The sequence below is a fragment of the Tachysurus fulvidraco genome, chromosome 6, assembly GCF_022655615.1.
Source record: "Tachysurus fulvidraco isolate hzauxx_2018 chromosome 6, HZAU_PFXX_2.0, whole genome shotgun sequence".
NCBI lineage: Eukaryota > Metazoa > Chordata > Actinopteri > Siluriformes > Bagridae > Tachysurus > Tachysurus fulvidraco.
In genome coordinates, this window is record NC_062523.1 from 29,501,318 (window position 1) to 29,526,512 (window position 25,195).

General features: G+C 46.2%; 1 protein-coding gene across 12 annotated transcripts in view; it reads left to right on the forward strand.

Annotated features, from left to right (window-relative positions):
• The window catches only part of LOC113646264 (R3H domain-containing protein 1-like), a 40,766-nt gene that overhangs the window by 7,465 nt on the left and 8,106 nt on the right, over window positions 1-25,195 (forward strand). For 2 of the 12 annotated variants that reach the window (XM_047814774.1, XM_047814779.1), the window contains exons 2-19: window positions 7,055-7,248; window positions 7,982-8,195; window positions 11,165-11,200; window positions 11,656-11,748; window positions 13,338-13,473; window positions 15,066-15,144; window positions 15,295-15,354; window positions 16,297-16,437; window positions 16,566-16,674; window positions 16,819-16,911; window positions 17,018-17,046; window positions 17,248-17,301; window positions 17,400-17,623; window positions 18,407-18,667; window positions 20,238-20,410; window positions 21,393-21,494; window positions 22,567-22,830; window positions 22,967-23,105. In XM_047814774.1, the coding sequence (XP_047670730.1) occupies window positions 8,022-8,195; window positions 11,165-11,200; window positions 11,656-11,748; window positions 13,338-13,473; window positions 15,066-15,144; window positions 15,295-15,354; window positions 16,297-16,437; window positions 16,566-16,674; window positions 16,819-16,911; window positions 17,018-17,046; window positions 17,248-17,301; window positions 17,400-17,623; window positions 18,407-18,667; window positions 20,238-20,410; window positions 21,393-21,494; window positions 22,567-22,830; window positions 22,967-23,105 (2,167 nt within the window). In that variant the 5' untranslated portion in view covers window positions 7,055-7,248; window positions 7,982-8,021. Of the gene's footprint in view, window positions 1-3,307; window positions 3,557-7,054; window positions 7,249-7,971; window positions 8,196-11,164; window positions 11,201-11,655; window positions 11,749-13,337; window positions 13,474-15,065; window positions 15,145-15,294; window positions 15,355-16,296; window positions 16,438-16,565; window positions 16,675-16,818; window positions 16,912-17,017; window positions 17,047-17,247; window positions 17,302-17,399; window positions 17,624-18,406; window positions 18,668-20,237; window positions 20,411-21,392; window positions 21,495-22,566; window positions 22,831-22,966; window positions 23,106-25,195 lie in introns of those variants that run through there. The other 10 variants (XM_047814775.1, XM_047814776.1, XM_047814780.1 and 7 more) reach the window with 10 other exon arrangements.

A 25,195-nucleotide genomic window follows, 5' to 3' on the forward strand; every position in this document is an offset into this window, starting at 1 on the left:
GAGGCTTAATTAGTAAGCACTGGCATTACGCGTTCTTTATTATGTAAATGAATCGGTCGAGGACTTGGAAGTGTCGTCTCACAAGCTTTGTGCCAGGTGTTTCCTGACTGAATGCTGGGCGAGGATTCTTTTTTTTTTTTCTTCTTCTTTCTTTCTTTCTCTTCTTCTTTCTCTCGCCACTAAAGAAAAAGACAACCGTACTGTGAAATCGCAGGACAAGCTGTAATTATTTGACAGATGATTTTTGTTTTTCTCACCCCTCCTCTCCCCTCCCCAGCCCGCAGCTTTAGCGTCGGAGTGACGTGAGTGACGGGACCTCATTGATTTGCTTTGTTGCAACGAAAAATGGCTGACGGTTTTCAGAACGAAGCCCCTGTCAAGCACGGGGACTGCACGCGCCGTTTGTCCTCGCACGTACGTTACTAGGGAATCATCTTGGGGCAAAAGACAAAGAGAGAGATCGCTTTGCTGCCGCTACGTCCTCGGGACTCGATCGGGTTTGCGCGGCTGATCTCGTATTAAAAAGCTCTGTCGTCTTTCTTGGTGGTGGGTTAAAGGGTGGTGGTGGGTTTTATTAGGCGAGCGGCGGGTTCTTAATCTGCTCCCCCTGCTTCTGTCAGCCTTTCCCTTGTCACTTTCCCACCCCTTTTAGCTACAGCACATAGAGCTCCCATGACGCCGGATTGTACAAGAGGCCGGCTTTTTTTTTTTTTTTTTTTTTTAACCGTGAAGGCGTTAAGTAAGGCATTGTGAGCTCGGCCTGTGTTTAAGCTGAACTCTCATGCACTGATGTAAGCGAGTGCCTGATCCTGTGGAACCTCGCATGCCTACAGGTCAGTCGGGATGTCCGTCCACTAGGTGGCGACGTTTGATGTGTCTCTCAAAGAACTTGAATGAGGGGGTGGAGAAAGGACCCCGTTACAACACTCAGGTTTCATTCACACACACACACACACACACACACACACATGCCGTGTCTCTTATGATGGCCGAGTGTTATTTTCATTTAAACCGGACAGGAATATCTTAAGAATATGGCTCCGCTGGTAAAGTCACGTGTCCCCAAACCGATCAGTGATGACTCGCTAAAATAACGGTGTGGTTTATGGTACGTTCGGTCCGTCAGAACAAATATCACACAATAAAAATCTACTTTGTGTAAATGTCAAGCGAGGTTTTAAGGCTGACGAGCGCTTTCTGTTAAGTACGTATACGCAAAACTGTTCCCATCCTCAGAACCGAGCGCGACACCATAGTCTTTAACATAACGGAGGCAAACCTGCTATACGTCGTGTCTCAGATAACATCCGGACAGACTGCTCTAGACTACTGTGTGTCCGAGGGAGATTTGAACGCAAGGACAGCGGATGTTGCACCGCTTGCGACCTACATCTCATCCTTCATTAAGACATGATATACGTAAAACAAGCGATTCCGACCGTCTGACCTCCACAACCATGTGCGCTTTTTGGTCTGGTGTTCCGGTCGAGTCACGAGTCTTCCAGTCCGACCTTCACACAGCGTGGCGTCACGGAGCTCTGCGCTTTGTGCACATGGCCATCGTCATGCCGGAACGGTGTTAAGAAGTTCAGTACAGGTGTGTGTGTGTGTGTTTCCACCATGTTGTTGTTGGTGGTCAGCTGATGGTCCACCTACTCATTTCTGATGTTTATTCTGGTGACCCCTCGGGGTCGTGATCTGTCCCATTCCTTCACTGATCCGTGCTACCGGTCACCTGCTGAAAAGTCAACCTCGTGTCAAAAAGAGATGCTTGTGCCATTTTTAATCGGACAAGCAAGTATTTTAAGTGGTTTTATGATTCAGATGTAATCTGCCACATGCAAGTTAACCCAATGTAAGTGTGACAAATTGTGCGACTGTCGCTCTTCAGACTCATTTCTGCTTTTCTTCTCTTCTTTCTTTTTTCTCGGAGGTTACGCGTCCTGCCGCGCCGGCGCCTGCTGCCCACTCGTGTATCGTTCATGCCTCTGTGTGTGTGTGTCAGTCCACCTGAACTCGAGCAATAATCCGCAGCACCATCCTGCATCACTTCACCCCAACAGTTAGGAATGCGCTGGGTTTTTAGGGGCTGGTTAGCTGAGCGACATCATCTGCTAATTCCAAGCATTCGCTTGCATGAGCATCTTCAGGCACTTGATCACGTGAGCTTGGGATTTAATCAAAGCCTCGGGCCTGCCAGGACTAATTCAACAAGAAAATGACATGGGAGGGATACATCTTACACATACACCCCACCCCACCCCATGATGTCGCCTTGTCTTCTTTTCCTGTCATTCAATCAAATCCCAGAACTTTCTCATCATCTTGTTATTACCGGCGTATCTCTTATCGCTAGACGTACTCTCCGAGATTCTGGTGCTGTCACAGAACAATGTAAACAAATTTAATGAATTTTGGCCACACCTCCGTGTCAGGACTCCAAGGGGGTTTTATTGCAGACTGATGTCGTCAGCAGAGGCACGCGGAGCGCGCTTGTTTTGCCGCCGCACCTCCTCGTAATTGTCTCAGGAGTCGCCGCGCCGACCTCCTGCGTCGAAAACGCACCGCGCACCAAAGCAGTGAAGAAGAGGGAAGCTGTTGGTGTGCTGCGCGTGTTTACAGTGTACAGGGAAAAGGTGCGAGCTGTAGTTTGCTCGGCATATCCAGTCGCATCGGGGTTGTGGTGGGGTTTCATTTCTATATACGTTACAATGTGTGTGTTTCTGAGCGGTCGTTGTGCGTCTCATGTAAGCGCGTGTCGTGAATCCTCCGATTGCAGCATTTCAAAGAAAAAGCCCTTTCTTTATTTTCCCGACCAGCATCAAAATTCTGTTCTTTCAGGATGAATTCTGTGGTCGTTATTTATCTATAGAGCTATTTAATCCCAGGTCTGTGTGGACCGCTGTGTCTTGCTGGTTCCTGAACACACAGATTTACATGAATTTTCTATATATATCTATATACGTGTGTGTGTGTTTTTTGCCTTCCCCACCCGTGTGATCGTGTGTGTGACCCAACCTCTGCTGATGTGCACTTTTTCTGACACACACACACACACCACCAAGTCAGGATGTTTTTTTTTTTTCCTCTTTTTTTTTTTTTCTCCCCTCCCCGCTCTCCCTCTTTCGAAGGGGGGGTGGGAAGGTAAACCACCCACTGCTCCTCCCGACGCCCAGAGGCTGCGGCTGTTTCGCTAATGAAGAGCTCAATTTAGCCAGTGACGTGCCTCCGAGCCGAGCCGCGCGCTCTGACTGGCTGAGCTCGTCGCTGACATCACTCTGTCCGGCCGTTGATTTGCCGCTGTCTCCGAGGCTCCGGGGCGAGAGGCTCAACCATGGGTAGGCACTTAGGCACAGACGGAGCTAGCGCTGCAGACAGAGAAAGAGAAAAGAGCGTGAGAGAGTGAGCGAGCAAGTAGAAGAGAGACCGAGTGGGCGAAGGGGGGCTGCTTTTGGGAGCTTGCTCAACGCAGCAGCCGGCACAGCCAATGCAGCCTCTGGTACTATGGAAACTAAACCTCTGACCAATGGAAATAATGGAGGCTACGATGTGGCAGGTGAGTGTGTACAAGTGTGTGCGGATGCTGGAGATTACAGGTATGCCGGACAAACTCCTCCACTTGTGTGTGTGTGTGTGTGTGTGTGTGTGTCTTACTCCAAAAATGTGATGTGTGCGATGTTTAAAGCAGCTCCATCACTTGTCGTAATCATTTCAGACTCGCTGTCCGTCAAGGTTTAACCCGAATAAATTCTGCCTTTTGGACCCTCGCGTTGTCTTTATTATTATTTTCACTCGTCGTCGTCTTTTTCTCACCTTAAGACGCCGCTGCGATACTTGTAGGGTTCGTCTGTATAACATCTTCCTGATGAGTCGATCGCTGTCACAGCGGGGTGTGGATCCACACGGCGATTCAGCCACAATGCTGAGACACACAAGCTCCAGATCGCACCACGCAAATAGTATTTATTTATTTATTTATTTATTTATCTATCTATCTATTTATCTATTTTGATTTCTGGTCATTTTATTTCACCAGCTGCTTCGTGACCGGGTTTTAACTGCGAGCGCTAAAGTTGTTTTAAAGCTGTTACCTGGAAGTTTGTATTCGGAGATGATAATTGCCCCTGATTTTTAATGTGTGTGTGTGTGTGTGTGAGAGAATAATGAAGGAGGAGTTAAAGAAGGTGCCCTACGGTTAAACCACCGAGCGATTTGTTAATCTTCCCGTTCATTTGCTTCGGCGGTTCGAACGAGCCGTGTTCAGGGCTGTAAGTGTTCTCTGTGCAGTCGCCTGGTGTTAAGTCAGGAGACAGATGGCAGCATTCGCTCACAGAAGGTGGCAGCGAGTGGCATCCTCACAACCGCTTCTGAGCGACGCTTTCTTTTTTCCTTTCAGCTGTGCTTTTCACTAAACAGCCCCCAAACTCCCCCAAATCACAACTTCTAATCCTTCCTTTCTAACCTCTACTCCATAATCCACCTTGCGCTTGACCTTCATCTCACTCACACACACGGTTCCTCCGCTACGTTTCTGTCGCACATACAGAAGTAATCCGCCCTCATTATATAGAAATATTAACACCCCCCCTTCCCTTGTGTTCTGGCTCGCAGAGAAAGTATCTGCAGCGGGTCGTCCGTTCCAATAGCGGCTCCTGCCAATCACGCACGATATAATTGGCTACGAAATAATAATCGTCCGACAGCTCGAATGGGGTCTGTATTCATACACAGCTGTGAAAGCCGACGAGTGAGAGAGCGCTGAAAAGCTCAGTAGGGAACGCACTAATGTGGTGCGTCGTTATAAATCCTCTAGAAAAATGGTTTTGTCTCAAAGTCTTATATATATATGTGTGTGTAATGTAATGTAATTTTATATATATATATATAAAATAATTTTTATTATATTTGCCCAAACAAAGTGTCCTTCTGTCCGCACCCTGTTGTAATCTATTGTCTGACTGTCTGTCCTCAGTTCCGTACCTCACCGTAGTGTCGGCGGCTAAATTGACGGCGGTAATAACGCTTCTGCAGAAGCGGCGCATAACGAGTGTCGTTAGCGGCACCGTAACGGAGCGGCGCTCATCTCGGCTTACAGACGGCAGGTCGCGCTAACAGCTTATTTGTCCGCGTTGACAAAATCGATACACGTGCCGCGGCCGACACGGTCGCCGTATCTGTTCAGCTCTCCAGAGATTGATTCCAGGCTGGTAAAGGAACATTTAGCAGACATGAATTCTTGAGCAGTGAAGCATGCACTCACGCGCACACACACACACACACACATTCTCTGAGTCAGTCACAGGTTCAGCTCCGTTACACTACACTAACACACGAAACAGGCTGCTGCTTCCTTCCTTCCTTCCTTCCTTCCTTCCTTCCTTCCTTCCTTTCTCCTGTCAGCAGATCCCAGTGCGCCAAGCTTTCTACAAGCTCTTAAATGGGCTACAAGTCTGTTTTCAAACGCAGCCGCCGTGTCGATTCGGATGACACGCGCCGGCCAATTAGCTCTAAATGTGGACACGGATCTGCGGCCGCTTTTCCAGCTCGCACAAAAACGGCTCCTTTTTCCTTTTTCTTTTGTTAGATACAGGAAGCTTTAAAAAATCGAAAGAAGGTGAAGTGCCCCCCCCCCCAAATTATCCACTCGTTAAAATACAAATGTAAGTCATCCAACAGCTAAACATCGTAATCTAAAGAAATTGCAGCAGTTTGTTTTTTTTTTTCTCCCCAGTTTTGTCCCTTATATCACGTCTTCATATTCGCATGAGCTTTTCGATGGACGTTCTAAACCTCGGGCGTGATCTTTCTCTCTCTCTCTGTCTCTCTCTCTTGCTTCGTCTTCGTTAAAAGCCTTTTAGTAAAGTGCAAGGTGAAGGTCAGGAAATTTTGCTCGTGTGCTGAACTCCATGATCGGACAATTCAGCTCAGTTTGTCCGCACGAGCCGAATATGCAGGTGTGTGAGAAATATAAATATTTTGTGTGTGTGAGAGAGAGACATTTATTTATTTATTTATTTATTTAGAAGTGTGTACAGTAGAAGCTCTCAGGCTCTACTTTCAGGTACATGGCGGTAGCAGCTTTTATTCGCGTTGACCCGCTCAGCAGGATTTTGCAGTATTTTTTTTTTCTTGCCCGAGGCGTCATCTGCATCCTTCACAATGAGTTCTGAGAGTCAAGCAAGATGTCAGTCCTGCGTCATGTGCAGCCAGACGATCACATCTTGGCAAGAGAGAGCGAAGAGAAAGCAGGAGGGGAGGAGAGCACTGTGCAGAGCGGCGGGTTTGACAGCTACCTTGCACCCCATGATTTTCACTGGTTTAGCATACAGACGTCTGTGTGTGTGTGTGTATGGGTGGCCGTGCTCTTTTGCACCTGTCCCTTCCAATGACAGCCCCCCCCCTCGCCTCCCCTCCCCTCCCCTGCAGCACGCGCTTGCTCTCCCACCTTCAGGCTCCAGATCTCATGAATCCCAATCAGCCAGGGCCATCAGCCTCTTAAATAATGCAGCTGCAGCCGCCTAAGCCACATTAGCGTGATAAATGCGCGGCGCTGTCGGCGCCCGGCCCCCGTCGGCCGTTTGCTTAGCCGTGCCCTCCGATTCCGAACACGTCCCTTTGATCTCTGGCCTCATCAGAAATCGTGTCCACCTTGTTTTGAAACCGGACTCGTGTTTACCAGCTAAACCGCCATGTGACATTCTGTTACTTTATCGACCCGCTCGGCCGCTCACTCGCTTTCACGCCGAATCGAATTTGCAAGCATTTACCGTGTAGCGCCTCTGCGTCCGGGCTGCTAAAATGAGAAGGGGGGTAGAAAAGAAAGTGGATGTGAGCCAGACCACCTGCTGGACTTGCAGCCGTCGAGCGGAGATGGCTTTTCAGTTTTCAGATTCGACACGCACGCATGGCGGCGCGTCTCTATAGTCTCGAGCCGTACGCCATCGGGGAATTTTCTTCTCTGCATAAAGGACTCGTCTGACCACAGCTAAGTGTAGCAGTAGTTGCAAATGGCGCCGGTGTGGACGCTCATATTTTGTGGCGTTCTCGTCTGCAGGTTCCTGAAGGGCATGAGCGCCTTGTCTGCGGCCGGTGCTGTTCTGATCTGGAGCCAGTGCTGGTGACAGGGACATGGGCCTCTTCCTCAGGGCTTCCAGCACGCTCAGCACAAGCGACGACCTGGTCCACAGCACCACTGAAAGGGACGCCAGGGCAGCGCCACCACAGGCCCAGCACGCAGCAGAACATTGGGTAAAAGAAATAAAGAAATAAATCGATTCAAATCTCAGGTCAAGCACGTAAGCAGCAGTAAAAGAGAGATTATATACGTTTGACAAGGTAGACGGAACAGAACGTGCTCACAGCTTCAAGAACCATCTGCGATATCTGTCAGTGCTCCAAGAGTCTCAGTGGGACGCGGCACGTCACGTGGTTTAAACCTCACGCGGCTCGAACGTGCTAATGGAACTCTCTGATTGACAGAATACAAATGAGTTTGTTTTTTTTTCTCGCCCGAAGTGGAGGGAGGTGATTTATGGGGTAATAAATGAAGGTGACCTTAAGGGTCATGTAAACTCTGCAGTCGCCCTTGTCGTAGAGGTCAACGCTCGAAGACGTTTGCTACAGCGAGACACAATCGCTCCTAGTGACGCAGAGCGACACGGCGAGAACCATGTTACACGATATCAGTGATCTTTACCGTAGCTAAAATGTGTATATGTATTTTTCTTTCCTTTTATTATCTACACAAATAAATCGATACGACGATCCACAATTCTGATTCTCGCAGTAAAGAACAGCTCCTCAGGGAAGTGTAGAAAAGTGCAGAAGGCAACACAAAGAAGTGGGAAAAGATGAGCTTTAGGAAAAGTTCCTCACAGGAATACGTTTTCAGTTAAAAGCCTAATGCCGCGTTTCGTTTTTTTTTTATATGATGTTTGGTCGTAGTCTCATTTACAGATCTCTAATATCCAGTCTCCTGCAGGTCCCAAGCTCCTGGTAGATGCTCCACGTAGCCTTCTCTAATGAGGATGTCTGATACTGTCACTGTAAAGGAGACGAGCGAGACCATGAGGGGTCTGGAGACGGAGGAATGCGGCTCGGCGCCGGCGGCCGACGGCATCGGCGAGTCCGAGAGCCGGGAGCACGTCGAGCCCAACGGGGACGAGAACTGCTGCGACGATAAGAGCGAAACGCAGGTAAAGTCGTACGAGATGTCGACACCAAGGCCGCTTTACTTCATCTGTCTCGTTAGCGAAACGAATGTTTGCTCTTGAAGGTGACTTTTATATCCTGGAACTGAGAAGGTTTCACATACCAGAGTAGGCTAGATGACAATCTGTTTAAAGTCCTTTTAATTTAGTTTAACAGTCAAACCTTCCTGACATCGTGCTGATAATCACACGGCTCGTCAGCTCGCCTTTACACACCACCCCAAGTGCGAATAATTACCTGCACACAAGCAACGCCGCGTTACTTTTCCCCGAGACGTAGGAAGCGCAGCCGTACGAGTCTTTTCATCCTGCACTTTCCCGCGTACGAGAGAAGGTGTTATTCTCCGATAAGACATCTTATCGAATTCCTGCTGAGCGATCGCACACACTCCACAATTTGATTCTGTTGTACTACGAACAAAAAAAAAAACAAAAAAAAGAAACCCAGCAATATTCTCAGGTTTATTTGCCCTGTGATCAATCATTTATCGACTGTCATGATTATCGCCGTCCCTCAAACAAAGGATTGCGCCTCGAGGTTTGTACGGGACGAATCTTCTGAAGCAGAGAGGTCAGGAAAGGAAATCGGTTCAAACGATTGTTCTGATACAGCCAGGCGCCGGCGCGGGCCCGAGGGGAATCGCACGCCAAACGCCAGCAATCAATCCTAATGTAATTGTGTTATGAGAACCAGTGGAAACGGATACACCTCGGCCCCAGTGCACTTTGTCAAGGTTACACTGTTCCAAGGTTATACCGTTTTATACTTTATTTGTTATATATATATTTTTTATTAGCTGACCGACAGCTTTCTGCTTTTTCGACGTGTTGACGTTCCGCTCGTGTCGTTCGTCCTCGCGCCTCGTTTCGTTCCGTCGCTCAGATCGTTTGTTTTTGCCTCCTGCTCTCTACAAGAGATACTCCTCCAAAATCCAGGCAGCAGAAGCGGAGGACCAGGCGATCCGAGCTTATCCCCACGCTTCCTCTGTGTTACCCTTGGCGCTGGGGAGGGGAAGCGCAGCATGTGGCTTTACGGCCATCTGTCTCCCTCCTCCCTTTGCTTTCCACGCGCTTTCCCTTCACGGCGCAGCACTACCTGCTACTCCTTTCTTTTTTTTTTTTCTGCAGTACACACATTTTTCTGATTCCTGCTTTTCCCCCGTTCTCTCTTGGCAGATTAGATTCGAGCAGCATCTGTGTTCCCATGGCAATTTTCACCAAGTTCTGTATTCGCCGAATCGCCCGGACGCGGCTCGACGCCAGCGCCAGGCGTCGGGGACTTGGAGATGCTCAGTACACGATTAAAGCCGCATAAGCATCTATAATTTTGTAATGCCGCTGTTTTGCTTATTAACGAAAACCCTCCGGGTCTGATCGAAGCTTCCGCTCGAGCGTTGTACAAGAAAGGGAAGCGCGACGAGGGACAGGCGAGTGGGCGGAACCCCGCAACAGCGTCTCCTGTCTTCTCCTGAGACCTACAGACAATTCACACGCCTTCACACAAACCATTTCCAGGTGTCCGAAATAACGGAGTGGCAAAACGGGTCCTTTTCCCATGTCTTTGTGTTTCACACCTTTTGTATGAATAATCATATACATACACACACACACACACACACACACACACACGTGTGTTCATATAAATATATATATATTTCTGTTCCTTCTTCATATAGGCATGTGGTAGCCTAGTGGTTAAGGTTTTGGGCTACCAATCGGAAGGTTGTGAGTTCGAGTCCTACGTCCACCAAGCTGGGCCCCTGAGCAAGGCCCTTAACCCTCAATTGCTTAGCTGTATAAAAATGTAAGTCGCTCTGGATATAAGGGCGTCTGCTATGATGTAAATGTGCTAAAATGTTCTTCACCTTGTTGCCGGTCGCTCGAGGTTGCCGCATCCAAGTAAATTAGCCTTGGACATTTCTACGCCATTCGCTCTAAAATGAAGCGATGGCTCACATCGTTCCCAACAGTATGAATAAAGAACCCATGTAGTCTTGTGGTGGCTACGGGGAAAGGCATACTGTGCTAAACACCGCACCGCTTCAGCCAAAAATAGATCGTCGCTTTGTTCTATTTTATACGAACAAACATGCCGTTTTGCCCACAAGTGCCTGGCGGCGCAATAAAACCCTGTGTTTCCTCCACTGAGAAATGCAGCTTGCTCTAATATCATTTGGAGGAAATCCAGAAGGACAAAGTGCAAGTTTTTTCGGTATGGAGCGGTAGCTGAACACACGAGGCATAAGAACCACTGGAACAGATAGAAATGTACACAAAGATTTAAAAGGTTTCCGCTTTTGGACGACTTGGAACGAGGGACATCTAAGGAAAATTTGTCATGTACCCTGTAACGGTTGAACGCATTTAAACACCTGAGCATCGCACACATTTCGGTTCTTCCACGGAATGTTCTTACAAAGTTGTAAGCACGAGTCTCCGTATGCTCAGACTCCAGCACGACAAGGCTCCTGTGCACAAAGCACAAAGCTGCACCGAGACTCGGAGCGGAAGATCTCGAGTGTCCTACACAGAGCCCTGACTCTGACTCGACACCGCCGAACATCTTTTACGACTGAACCCCCCACACCTCCTCAGGGTCTGATCTCACTCATGATCATGTAGCTGAATGAACACAAAACCCCCCCCCACAGCCTCGTGCCAACATCTAGCCAAGATCTTCTCAGGAGAGAAGAGTGGAGCTTATCATAACAGTGCAGGAGGCAATAAATCAGAAATGAGATGTATTTATCATCACGCAAAGTTCTCCTTCAAACCGTTTGTTTCTAAAAACAAAAAAAGTTTGTTTTTTTGTTTTTGTTTGTTAAAGAACGGTTTCGAACGGGATGTAACGTCTCAGTGAAGCATCTCATACAGTGATGTGTTGTTCTGAGTGATGGATGATTTCCACAGCGTAATCCATGTGCCCCCGTTTTGTCTCATTGCCTACCGTACAGGGGCAAATACCCGGACAGAGCGCAAAGCGGCCCAAGGTACAGTGGCAAGAGGCATGTCCTTATAACGTGTTTGCTCGGTTGTTCCTTCAAAGCCAGCTTCATCCCTGTTCATTTTTGTGTCGTGTTCCATGAAGCATTGCTCGTCGGTGTGCGTTTGTGCGTGCGTGTGCATCGTGTGCATGGTGTAAACGTGTTCCTGCTCTAATACCTGCATGATTTTCAGTCGCTCAGTCGCCGCTAACCCAGACGAGGTTTGGACCTTGAGCTTTGAAAATCACACCCATCTTTTTTTTTTTTATTCCATTATATTAATAATAAAAATAAACCACTCATGATTCATCGCCATTGTTTATTTCCTTATAGATCGTGTGCATGTGTTCTGTGGAACTGAAACCTGCAGTGGTTTTGTGTACATCCTGACCTCTCTCTCTCTCTCCCTCTCTCTCTCTCCCTCTCTCTCTCTCTCTCTAACCCTCACTACTCTCCCCCAGTCTAACGCAAAGTTAAAGTTAGTTCGGAGCCTGGCCATTTGTGAAGAACCCTCTCCTCCCCCAATTACCTCTGAATCGCCGCCAGAACATCAGGTAAACCTCTCGCAGGGCTACGGAAATGTCTCTGTAGCGCAAGCTCGTCCTCCGCGTCCGTGTCGTCTTCCCTGAAAACTACGTGCGAGATGTTTGTCCTTGAAGGTCTGGTGGAAATAATACTCAGTCGTGTAGGAAGGGTTTTTTTTTTTGGTTATGGATCATACATAATTCAAACACAATATTTCAAAGGTTATTTATTTTTATTTTTTCTACATTCATTTGCAGTAGAATGTTAAAATTGTTATGACTATTTACACACACACACACACACACACACACATATATATACACACTATATATATATGTACACACACACACACACGTATATACACACATATACATACACACAATGTATATACACACACACAAACATATATATATATATATACACACACATACACACGTGTGTGTGTGTATATGTATGTATATATATATGTATGTATGTATGTATGTATATATATATATATATATAGTGTGTGTGTGTGTGTGTGTATGTATGTGTATATATATATATACACACACACGCACGCACGCACCTACACACACATTATATATACACACACGCTGTTTTCTAAAAGCAAAATCGTTTCTTTTTCCAGGAAGATTTTTTTATTTGTATTAGAAGGATTTTATTTTATTTATTTATTTATTTTAGTTTTCTATCTACTGTAAAGGTCTTAAAGGCAGTTTTAAATGCAGGCTTCCCATTTTATGTATCAGAAGCGTTCTCAATAATTAATCACCGAACTTGAGTTCGTAAAGCCGTGTTAGTTTTAGCCATCGCTCCTCAAGGCTGCTTTATTTTATATTTATTTATTTCATTTTATTTTTCCCTTGGAGGTCAGAACTGAGCTCTCGCTATTCTCAGTGTAAACACCTCCGCTGCAGTTTCCCCATTAAAGACGGCTTCTTAGAAACCGCTCCACACCTCCCCAGGCGTCACGTTGCGCTCCGGCCCCTCCTTTGTTTTACTTTTGTGTCGGCTTTGAAAAGAGAAATGGACTCCTTTCTCGCCACGCTGTTAATCAAAGGAAACTGGGGGGGTGGGGGGAGAAGCTGCTTGGTCCGAGCCACTCCAAAGGAGGCGAAGGCACAAGGACGCCGTGGAGCCCGAGGAAGAAGAAAAGACTTAAACCGAAAGCTTCTCGTCAGGGCGCCCAGGCTTTGCCACATTGCAAATGGCAGGGATCCAGAAACAAAACAAAACACCCAAGGAGTAAAATATTAATCTGTTGCTGGACACCTTCAAGCTCGAGCCTTGAATTTTTTTTTTGACACGTTATACTCGCGCAGCACAAAGATATCTCCTTGTAAATATGCTGTATTTCCTCTATAAGCTGCTCTGACGTCTGTAATAAACTTTATTAACGTTGTTTATAAACCCATTGGTCTCCGTGTCCCAGATGACACTAAGCTTCTGCTCGTCACATCCACCGACGTAAGAAACGAGCATTAAGGCGTTCACGTGTTCTGCTCCGTCATCAGAATAACCACAACATAATCTGGCAAGACAGAGCAGAGTTTGTCGCCCCACTGACACCGATTTGACTTTTCCTGTTTATCATTTTTTTGTCATCCTTACACAGGAGGAGATTCAGATCAAGATCTGTCAGTCGTTCGAGAAAGAGGAGGCTCCGGCCAGTAGGAACGAAGATGATCGAGAGAAAAGTGCAGAGAAGTTTGAAAAATTGGAGAACATGCAGCGCAAGATTCTGTCAAGAGGTGTGTGTGTGTGTTTGAGAGTGTGTTTGAGAGTGTGTTTGAGAGTGTGTTTGAGAGTGTGTTTGAGAGTGTGTTTGAGAGTGTGTTTGAGAGTGTGTTTGAGAGTGTGTTTGAGAGTGAGAGAGAGAGAGAGACTTTTTTTTTTTTTTTTTTTTTGACTTTTTAAAAACCTTTATTTTACCTAGGTCATATTATGTGGTCAGAGTGACCCAATAAATAGTAAAATATAGATGACTTCATTAAATCTCGTTGAGTATGGAAAGAAAGGTTTAAAGTGCAAATAAATAGATACAAATATTAAATAAATAAATAAGAATTAAATAACACAGTAAAAGTATCAAGATAGAAAATGTGCAAATGAGCTCTTCATCATTAAGATAACACGGTGCTTTTCTGTGGCACCAGATTTTTTTCAAAACACTGCAAATGTTTAGTTTTCTTGTAGAACTGGAAATCTACTACAATCCTGGACAGAGAGAGTGTGTTTGTGTGAGAGACCGAGAGAGTGTGTTTGTGTGAGAGACCGAGAGAGTGTGTTTGTGTGAGAGACCGAGAGAGTGTGTTTGTGTGAGAGACCGAGAGAGTGTGTTTGCGTGAGAGACCGAGAGAGTGTGTTTGTGTGAGAGACCGAGAGAGTGTGTTTGTGTGAGAGACCGAGAGAGTGTGTTTGTGTGAGAGACCGAGAGAGTGTGTTTGTGTGAGAGACCGAGAGAGTGTGTTTGTGTGAGAGACCGAGAGAGTGTGTTTGTGTGAGAGACCGAGAGAGTGTGTTTGTGTGAGAGACCGAGAGAGTGTGTTTGTGTGAGAGACCGAGAGAGTGTGTTTGTGTGAGAGACCGAGAGAGTGTGTTTGTGTGAGAGACCGAGAGAGTGTGTTTGTGTGAGAGACCGAGAGAGTGTGTTTGCGTGAGAGACCGAGAGAGTGTGTTTGCGTGAGAGACCGAGAGTGTGTTTGTGTGAGAGACCGAGAGAGTGTGTTTGTGTGAGAGACCGAGAGAGAGTGTGTTTGTGTGAGAGACCGAGAGAGTGTGTTTGTGTGAGAGACCGAGAGAGTGTGTTTGTGTGAGAGACCGAGAGAGTGTGTTTGTGTGAGAGACCGAGAGAGTGTGTTTGTGTGAGAGACCGAGAGTGTGTTTGTGTGAGAGAGAGAGAGTGTGTTTGTGTGAGAGAGAGAGAGTGTGTTTGTGTGAGAGAGACCGAGTGTGTGTTTGTGTGAGAGAGAGAGAGTGTGTTTGTGTGAGAGAGAGAGAGTGTGTTTGTGTGAGAGACCGAGAGAGACCGAGAGAGACTGTTTGAGAGAGACCGAGACTGTTTGAGAGAGACCGAGACTGTTTGAGTGAGAGAGACTGTTTGAGTGAGAGAGACTGTTTGAGTGAGAGAGACTGTTTGAGTGAGAGAGACTGTTTGAGTGAGAGAGACTGTTTGAGTGAGAGAGACTGTTTGAGTGAGAGAGACTGTTTGAGTGAGAGAGTTTGTGTGAGTGTGAAAGCGTGTGTGTGTGTGATTTATTTATTTATTTATTTTTGTTCTAGCCCCAATGCTCTCCTGTTCTATCAGAAGTACAGATCTGTCTCACACTTTCTCTCTCTTAAGATTCCAGCCAAGAATACACCGACTCCACTGGGATCGATCTGCACCAGTTCCTGGTTAACACGCTGAAAAACAACCCCAGGTTTGTAAACGCTGCTGCTTCCTTTATTCACTAATGTATTTATTACTTACACACACACACACACACTTTTCCACAGCCATTTGTTTAGTTTTATAAAACACACAGTGGCTTCGTAGTGAATGTCTCACGATGTTCCTTCATGTACTGCAGGGACAGAATGATGCTGCTGAAGCTGGAGCAGGACATCCTGGACTTCATCAGTAACAATGAGTGAGTTCATGACTCCTGCAGGCAGCCTTAGTTTTAGCAGCTGACGGGTTTGGCTCATCTTTGCCTTAAGATCCTGTGGATTATTTATTTATTTGTTTATTTGTTTATTTATTTATTTATTGCTCAGGGAACAGAGAGAGAAATTTAACATCAGCTAATGATGGTTGGTCTTCCTTCTTCTTCCTTCTCCCTTCTTTCTTCACCCTTCTTTTTTCTTCTGCCGGCTTTCTTCCTCTTCCTCCTTCTTCTTCCTTCTTCTTCTTCTTCTTCCCACTTCTTCCTTATTTTTTTCTTCTCCCTTCTTTTTTCTTCTTCCTCCTTCTTTTTCTTGCTTCTCCCTTCTTTCTTCTTCCTGCTTCTCCCTCCTCCTCCTTCTATCTTATTTCTTCTTCCTTCCTTCCTTCTTCTTCTTCCCACTTCTTCCTTCTTCTTCCTTCTTCTTTTTCCTCCTTTTTTTCTTCCTTCTCCCTTCTTTCTGCTTCCTTTCTTCTTCCCACTTCTTCCTTCTCTTTTCTTTTTTCTTCTTCCTTCTTCTTCCTCCTTTTTTCTTCCTTCTCCCTTCTTTCTGCTTCCTTCCTTCTTCCCACTTCTTCCTTCTCTTTTCTTTCTTTCTTCTTCCTTCCTCCTTTTTTCTTCCTTCTCCCTTCTTTCTGCTTCCTTCCTTCTTCCCACTTCTTCCTTCTCTTTTCTTTCTTTCTTCTTTCTTCTTCCTTCCTTTCTTTCTTTCTTTCTTTCTTTCTTTCTTTCTTTCTTCTTCCTCCTTTTTTTCTTCCTTCTCCCTTCTTTCTGCTTCCTTCCTTCTTCCCACTTCTTCCTTCTCTTTTCTTTTTTCTTCTTCCTTCCTCCTTTTTTTCTTCCCTCTCCTTTCTTCTTCCTCCTTTTTTTTCTTCCTTCTCCCTTCTTTCTGCTTCCTTCCTTCTTCCTTCTTCTTCGTCGTTCTAGGAGCCAGAGAAGAAAGTTCCCCCCCATGACGTCCTACCACAGAATGCTCCTGCACCGAGTAGCTGCTTACTTTGGCTTAGACCACAACGTCGACCAAACAGGCAAATGTGTGATCATCAACAAAACCAGCAATACGAGGATGTGAGTAATGTCTCCGTCCCTGTGCCTCGTGTCCACGTTATAAAATGCCTTTTAAAGAGGAAACCGAAATGTTTGAAACATTTCTAGACTGAAGTTTAACATCCTGAAGGCATTTTTTCTCCATTCAGACCGGATCAGAAGTTCTCCGAACACTTCAAAGATGACAAGACGGACGATTTCCAGAAGCGTTACATATTAAAAAGGGACAACTCCAGCATGGACAAAGACGACAACTTGGTAAGTGTTGAGCTCGAGACTTAAGTAGATCACTTTTTTTTTCTTTCCCCGATGCTGGTATTTTGTCTCCGGGTGATGGATGGATATCGGATCATAACAGTTCCTTAAGCTGAAAATAATAATAATAATAATATTGTGTTTCAGATGCGAATGAGGTTAAAAGACGACAGGAGGAGTAAATCGATAGAAGAGCGTGAAGAGGAGTATCAACGGGCGAGAGAGAGAATATTTGCTGACGTGAGATTCATCTTTTTTTTTCTTCTTCTTCTTCTTTTACATAAACCTGTCTGGAGAACATGAGTCGATGCATGAACGTTAACCCCACTGCGCATTTCTCTTGCAGGGTTTGGATATGTTCCCGCTCGATAAAAGGTGAGTCGATCACGTCAACAGAAGCGAGTTTGGCGTAAACATTTAGACAGACAGAGAGAGAGAAAGAGAGAGAGTGTTTGCAGACGGCCTGAGCCCGTTGTCCTGCCCCACATATACACCACATGTCAGCTGCTAATGTCTGTGAGATCTGTTAAGGCCCAGACTCTGGGGAAATTAAGCCTAGCTTTCTAACTTTGGCAGGATCCAAGAGGACGACGCCTGCAACACCACTCAGCAGAGGCGGCAGATTTTCAGGTATCCTTTCATTTCTTACCGAGCTGAAATGATTCACTCCGCATTCAGGTCTGGACTTATTTAACGTGATCGAAACACCGTTGTTGTTTGCGACTCAGGTTGAAACATGGGCGTTCGGGGAACGGGACCAGCCGCCAGAGCAGTTCGGAGACCGAGGCTCGTTCCTCTGAGCCGCGGCCGTGGAGCAGCACGGACTCGGACAGCTCGAACCGCAACCTGAAGCCGGCCATGACCAAGGCGAGCAGCTTCAGCGGCATCTCGTTGCTCATCCGCGGAGACAGCTCCAGCAGCGGCAAGAGTGCTTCACGCCTCTCTAAAACGGGTGAGTGACACCTCGTCTCAGCCAGTCACCGTTCCACAAAGGAGAAAACCAGGAAGCTCTGGTGTCATACACAGATGGTCCTCAGGGGCTGCTGAGAAATATTTCAATCGGATCTTAAGTATTGGAAACTAATTTTCAGACTTTTAGATTAGATATTTCTACATTTCCAAAAGACCTCCTCTTTCCTTCTCGTTGTTTCACCGCATGCCTCTTACAAGACACGTTAAAACGTCTTTAGTTTTAATGCACGCTTTTCGTTTGCATGTCCTCCAACTAACTCTGCATTTCCACGTCGCTCCATTTCACGTTTTAAACAACGCTCGAAGGAATTCATTGGCGACTTTTAGCACACGCTTACCAAACGCGTAGAAGTTATGAAAATTAAGCATTAAATACCAGAATTGTTAAATTAGCCGAAGTGTTAATCAAGAAATTAATTAACTTGTCATTCATTGCTAATAAAACGATTACCTTATTTCATTCCTCTGGTCTCCGAGGTATTTAGCAATTAGTATAGAAAATGTATCGCACATGTTTGGAATATCGGTCAAAAAAAAAAAAAAAGAGCCGTTCGTGTATCTGTAGGGAATCTATACATCACACCCCGACTTTTTAAAAATAGACATCCAATATCCCCAGAAATCCCCAATGAATTGACAAGGGCTCTAATTTATTTCCAGCATTCCAGCCCCATCTTCATCTTGTAGCATGATTGGCATGGTGTGTTTCTGCTCTACCTGTCGCTTAAGGCTTCCTGTCGTTGCTCCCTTCCTCCCTCCATAGGTTCTGACTCTTCTAGTAGCGTAGGCTCATCTACGGGCTCGCTCTCTCGCTCTCTGCCTCCCCCTCCCGTGGCTCCGTCCTTAGTCCAACTGGGCCACTCTGCGCCCTTGGCCTATCCTACCGTCAGCACTAGTAGCAGTGTGTCCTGTGAGGGTGGCAGGAGCGGGGCGCCAACAACCGCAGCTAATACTAGCTACTATTTGCTTCCCCTGGAAGCAGCGGGAATACCGCCTGGGAGCATCCTGCTCAACCCGCACACAGGTTGGTACTCATGCAGGTACTGACGGATAAGTTTCTCGCTACTTGTGATGTTTACCTTGAGGGAGATTTGTCTGTGTGGTGTTTATTTTTGTACTGAATCCTAAACTGACCCTACTGACTTACTTACTTACTTACATACATACTGTCTTAACCATCTGTTCTTGCATAATGTCTTAATAACAGTCGTAATATTTTAAGATGCTTCATCAATGTGGTTACTTTGCTCCAAAAGAAAAAAACAACCCTAATGGCCGAGCCTCGTAATTAGTTTTTCTTTCCTCGTACTTTGGTGAGTAAATTCCGAGCTGATGAAGTGCACATCACCGTCACCAAATCGCTAAGAATCTCTGCCTAATGGGGTGGCTCATGCGCCATTAAAAGCCCTCCAAACCCACAGGCAGCCATATCTTCGGTCAGAACAAATTCTCCAAAGCGTCGCGAGGAAACGGAGAACGAAGCCGTCCTGCGCATTATCGAAAACAAGCCGAGGTGATGGATCCCGTTAACTCTGCCGCATAAAATATTCCCTGTTCGCTTTGCTCGCTCCCGTCTCGTCTTTAAATATGCATGCGGCCGATACGTCGCTACGTCGCCGCTCCTGATATATTTTGGATGAGCAGCCCAGGTGTGTAATTGCTTATTGACCTTTCCGAAGCGATCGGTCGACGGGGAAATGTTTTCCGAATTTATCATTGCGTAAGCGTTCGCAGCCTACAGAGACCCGTTCGGGGTCGGAGAACGCTCAAGCAGTCGATCCGTACGTTTGCCGATTTAACGAGTGCTCCCGCGCAGACAAGAAATTTCATCTTGCAGCTTTTAGACCTTGAAATTCAATTTGTAATGCGTTCAGATATCTTACATTTTTTGCTTCCTTATTTGAGAAGTAAGTTGGAGCACAGTTCACCAAAAAAACACTCGAGTATATTTCAGGTTTATTTTCCGGCGGCGGATTTATTTTCTGATGGCTTTCGTAAATTTTCCTCATGTGACACGAGGTCTAGTGCACAACCATGTAAGGGTATAAACAGCGACACCGCTCCTGCTTTATCTACGACAGAAATGATACGTACACACATCATAAACAGGACAGACTATATATATAAATAAATATTAGGGCTGTGCGATAAAACGATAACGATATGTATCGCGATAGACACGTGATCGATATCAAAAAAATGTGTTCGCTATTTTTATTTATTTATTTATTTTGCGAATAAATAAGGAAATGTAATTTTTATTGCCTGACCGGATTATTCTTATCGGACATATATGTATATGACACACAAATAGCTCACAGGATTTTGATCTTTAAAGTGGTGATTAGGTTTATTTCTGCTCACTCGCGGTGGAGATTAGCTAAAGCCTGAGACTACTACAAGGCCGGTTGATATTAAGTCCTTTCATTGTGTATCCTCTAACTTTCTAAAGGAAGCATCGGTCATCTTACTCGCTTGAAAAGCTGCAGTTTATTTAATAACAGTTTATTTTAATATCTTGCGTTCGATAGCCGGCGCGCGTCTGTGTATCCGTATATACGCCGGAGTGTGACCCTTTTCGTCTCCCATCACAGGTCAGCCTTTTGTGAACCCGGAAGGCAACGCCGTGGTCTACAGCCCCAACGTGGCTCCTCAGGCTTCCAGGCCCCAGCAGCCTTTGCCTCCTCCACCACCTCCTCCTCCTCCTCCACCACCTCTACCTCCCGGCCCCCACCAGCATCAGTCCACAAATCATGTGATGTCTCAGGTACGATCGCGACGACATTATGCTTAACAGTTTCATCGTCCCTTCTTCCCTTTCCAAAGAAAAGCAGGAGACAGCTTGCAGTGTGCTGTAGATAAACGCTCGGCAGTAAAATACTGAAATCGCTTTACACCACACGCAAAATTCACTTATACAAATGAATCCCTCACCATGATTCACCCCTAATGAGCTGACCCTGTGGTCATGCTTTTTTTTGTAGTATGTCAGTTAGATGTGATAGATGATGGTGGATTTGTGCCGATTGCGCTGTCCTGCGACCAGTTATAGAGCCCGAAGGGGCATTAATTGCTTGGCCCAGGTTTTTTTCCTTGCTATTAAACCTGCAGCCAAGTTACAGTCTGAGGCCTCGTTTGCAAGCCCCCCGTCTCGTCGAACGATCGTCAGGCAAACGCGCTCACGTTAAAGAGCAAGGAAAGGTTCACTCCAGTTTCCGATTGGGAGCCTCTGGAGTTCACACAGGTCATTTTAGTAAATTACAATCACTTAGGTGCAGGATACATGTTGTTACGCCCGCTGCTACGACGACCGAGAGCTAGACGACGATGGGAACTCATCAGTTTCTAAGATGCAAAATGAATTTGACCCCCATCAGAGCGGCCAACTGACGACAGCCTTTCGTTTTCCCATCGATCTCCACGTGTGCCAAAATGAAATCCATCTCCAAGTCCAGGGCTTCCCAGATAACGCGTGCAGTGTGACCGTCTCTGATTAACCCCATCACCGTACACCTATCGTTTGTCGTCTTATCGAGCCGACTAATTGGCTCAATTAACTTCCTCACACGGTGTTGATTTTCTTTTCTTTCTTCTAAGCCACTAAACTAACACGCCCCGCGGGGTAAAATCTACCCTTGATACCTCGAATGCCTGTGCTGTTTTCCACTTGAAGTCTTTCCATCTTTTCTTCATCTTTGACTAAACCCTTTCTCCTCTTCTCCTCTTCTCGTCGTCTGTCGCTTCATCAGCCTCTCTGGCCCGTCCAGCCCTCCGCTCAGCCGGTGCAGTACTCGGCGGTGTCTTACCCACCACAGCTCCTCTCCGTCTCCCCTAACCAACAGTACACTGTGGTACCACACTCTCTTTTTTTTTCTCTCTCTCTCTCTCTCTCTCTCTCTCTCTCTCTTTTTTTTCTCTCTCCTCGTTTTTGGTGTTGTTTCTTCCCCCCTTTTTTTTTCCTACCTATGCCATTTTTTTGCTGTTCAAATTGAACGTATGTTTTACTGCACAGATTTGTTTCAGGGGTTTTTCCAGTTGTGTGTATCCACCACTTCTTCTATCCCCCCTCCCAACCCCCACTCTGTCATCCACGAATCTTATTGAACTCTATAGAAGGTGTCGGATCTTTCTTCCGTGACGAATCCCTTTGGCCCAGATTTGAATATAATGCGATCATTATAACAGCAGGCTCTCTTGACGAACGGGTCTGCTTAATAAAATATAGAACAGCTCTCCTGTAGAACGGATGGCATGACGCCACCGGCCCTAATGACACCCATCGGTCTTGTGCCTCCAGTAGATTAATACGATCAGCGGAGGTTTATAGTCTGTAGTCACTGTTTACACGTTTCTACACATCGGCAACGAGGAGATTCTGTCGCCCGCTCCGGTAACGATTAACTCCGTCGCCGTTCGCCGCCGGCCTCCGGTTTTTTGACCTCCCTCGAACAGTAAGCGCTCATGAATTACTAATTAAAATGGCCTGCTTAGAATAATTCATCTAGGACCAGATGTTGAAGTGAAGATTCTGCGAATAGGAACACAGCACAAGCCCCAGTGTTATGTTTAATCGAGAAAATAATACAAATCGGATACGGATCGGGGATCAGAACGCCGCGCGTCGTTTTACTAAACCGCTTTGGATCTGGAATAAAAAAAAATTATTCAAATTTGCACACAACACATGAATGAACAGAATATTTCTCATGGTCTGTTGCAGAAAATTCGGTTTTTAGAAGATATTAAGGAAGAAGACATGAAAAATTGAGTGGTGGTGGGGGGGGGTAAAAAGGTGGATCAGCACAACTAAAGATAGGACAAAATGTTGATGTGTGTGTGTGTGTGTGTGTGTGTGTGTGTGTGTGTGTGTGTGTGTGTGTGTGTGTGTGTGTGTGTGTGTGTGTGTGTGTAAAACCTTTTTAGCAAGACAACCTGAGCACCCAGTTCAGTCACATGGGCCTGGCGCGGCAGCCGTCAGGCGAGGCCCGTGATGCCCACACTGCCATGTATCCGTCCTCCATGGTGCTCCAGGCCCCTCCTCCTCCTCCTCAGCAGGCCGGCTACATGGTGCCCACGCCTGGGCAAAGCATGCCAACCCCAAACTACTCCACTCCTGCGCCAGGCCCGGTGCCTGTCAACCAGCCAGTGATGCAGCAGCAGGGCTACATGCAGCAGTCTATGCAGCAGGTATGTTCAATCCAAGCTGAAAGATCATGGATGTGTGTCTAATTGTAATGAAGCGGGTGTAGTAATGAGCCATCAGTAAAAGTGTGTTGTGTCACTTCTGACCAGCTGTGGGGTTTTTTGTTTTTTTTATCTGCAGATGCCGTGTTACTGCACACCAGGCCAGTACCCTCTGTCCAGCCAGCAGTATCGGTCAGTTGGCGCAGTGCAGTACAATAGCCCCCAGGGCCAGGCGATGCCCCCTCCCCCTCCTCCTCCTGCTCCTACCCAACAGCCAGGTAACCCAACCAAGGCCCGTTAGCAAAACCGCTACTCGTTAAACCTAAACAGCTTCTGATCGTCTCCTTAAATCGCATCAGAGTTTCAGCACTTGAATGTGAACTTTATTTATTTATTTATTTATTTATTTTTTTGGGGGCAAATAAAAAATTTTTTCCAGCCTAATTTTTGTTGCATCCTGCCCCTTTTTTTTCAGCACTTTGTTGTCTTTGTTTTCTAGCAGTTGTAGTTTTCACACGAATGATTGGAAACTGAGGAAGCACCCCAGGGGCAGAGGAGCGGCGCCGAAAGCTAATTACACAGAGCCGAGCGCTTTTGTACTCGCGTTGTATTGCCCTTTTTTTTTTAAACAGATACAATAAGCATTTCCAATCAAATACAAAATTAGCGTTGTTTTTCTTTCTTTCTTTCTTTCTCTCTCTGTCTCTCTCTCTCTCTCTCTCTTATGTAAATGTGCCTCTTTGTAATCCCGCATGCTTTGATGGATGTTTTGTTCAACTGTTAAAATGTAAAAATGCTGTTTAAAAAAAAAACAGCTCAGACGTCCTTTATGGCATCGGCACCGGATCCTTTGAGACCCTTAAGAGACATTTTATACGTTTAAAAGCTTCAGTTTGGATTCCAGCACCTTGAGCCGTCCTTATTAGCGAGACTCACAAGCCGTTTTACGGTCCGGGTTATAAGGTACGGTCCTAAAACGAAGCCCCCGGAGGTTGGGATGTAGACGGCGTACTGCGTGTTCTCTCCAGGTAACGTAACGAGGTTGTCGGCTCTGACTCAGAGTGGCTGAATGCGGGGCCGGGACACTGTCTGAGAGGCCCTAAGATTCTCACAGTGAACCGGTCTCTTTTCCAGCCCCTCACTCCTCCTCAAACTTTAACGTGTCTCTGTTTGTCCGAGCGCTTTGTTCCCGCTTCTTCATTCCTCACTTAATCGGCCATGACTTCAAGACGCAAACCTACACTTGCTCCCGAAACCCTAGTAGACGGATCCTCACGTAGCGCCATTAGAAATAATCTCTCGGTTGCATCCATTTTTTATAACACGTAAAAAAAGAGGGAACGTGTTCGCTAACCGAGTTTAGCGAAGACGTCGGGGGGGGGGCGGCATCTTTTTTTTTTTTCCGTCCCGATGCAAGAAACACACGATCCGATCAGCGGTGATGGATGAGCAGAGCGAACTTCACAGTCGGCGAGACGGTGGGGAAAATGAAAAATACGAGAGCCAGAGGAAACGAAACATCTGCCCTCGAAAGAAGAAAGACAACACATAGGTTTTTTTTTTTTATTTCTTTCCTACCCCAGAGTCTTAAATCTTAATCATAGGCGCCTGACGGTGCATTTTTTTTTTGCCCCCCCCCAAGCAGGCGACGTGTGAGCAAGAACGTCTTTGAAAAACTTGAACGTTCCGAGGAGTTTTAGTGAAATAACTTGTTTTCTCCTTTTTCTCTCGCTCTCATCGTTTTTCGCCGCTTTGCTCAGTCAGCCTGCACAGAGAATATTTAATATTACATTTCCTTCCACGCCGGCTTCCTAAGTGGAGGTGAGTGAATCGAACCAAAAATAGCCGGCTTCTCTTCGGCTCCTCGCCGTGGGCCGTCCGTTCCTTTTGTCCCACTTCTCTTCTTTTTTTTTTTTTTTTTTTTTTTTTCTCATCAGGGCTAAATTGATTGCTGTCGCTTTGGCCAAAAGCCAGGAGAAATTGAAAATTGCCTCTCCCCCCACACACCCCACCTTCTTCAGCTCCCACACAGGCCTCCCATTGAGTCTTTCCACCGGGCACCTCCTCCTCCGACGAGAGCTTTTCAATAGCGTTGTCTGCTTGTACACCCCCCCCACTCCATCCCACCCCACCTCTCCTCACCGCCAATAACCTTGACACCGATGCAAATTATCTTTCTCTATAACGAGCGTCGGAACAAAACCGCGTTGGCTTCTTTTATCACGTCTCACCTCACCGGGCTGCTTCTACAAAGGTCTTCATTCGTTTTTTTTTTTTTTTTTGCCCTGCCATTTTCCATTAGCCTTAAAAGACGTAGCAATCGAAGGTGATCAACAGCTACAACGAAAGGCAGTTTTAATGCACTGTG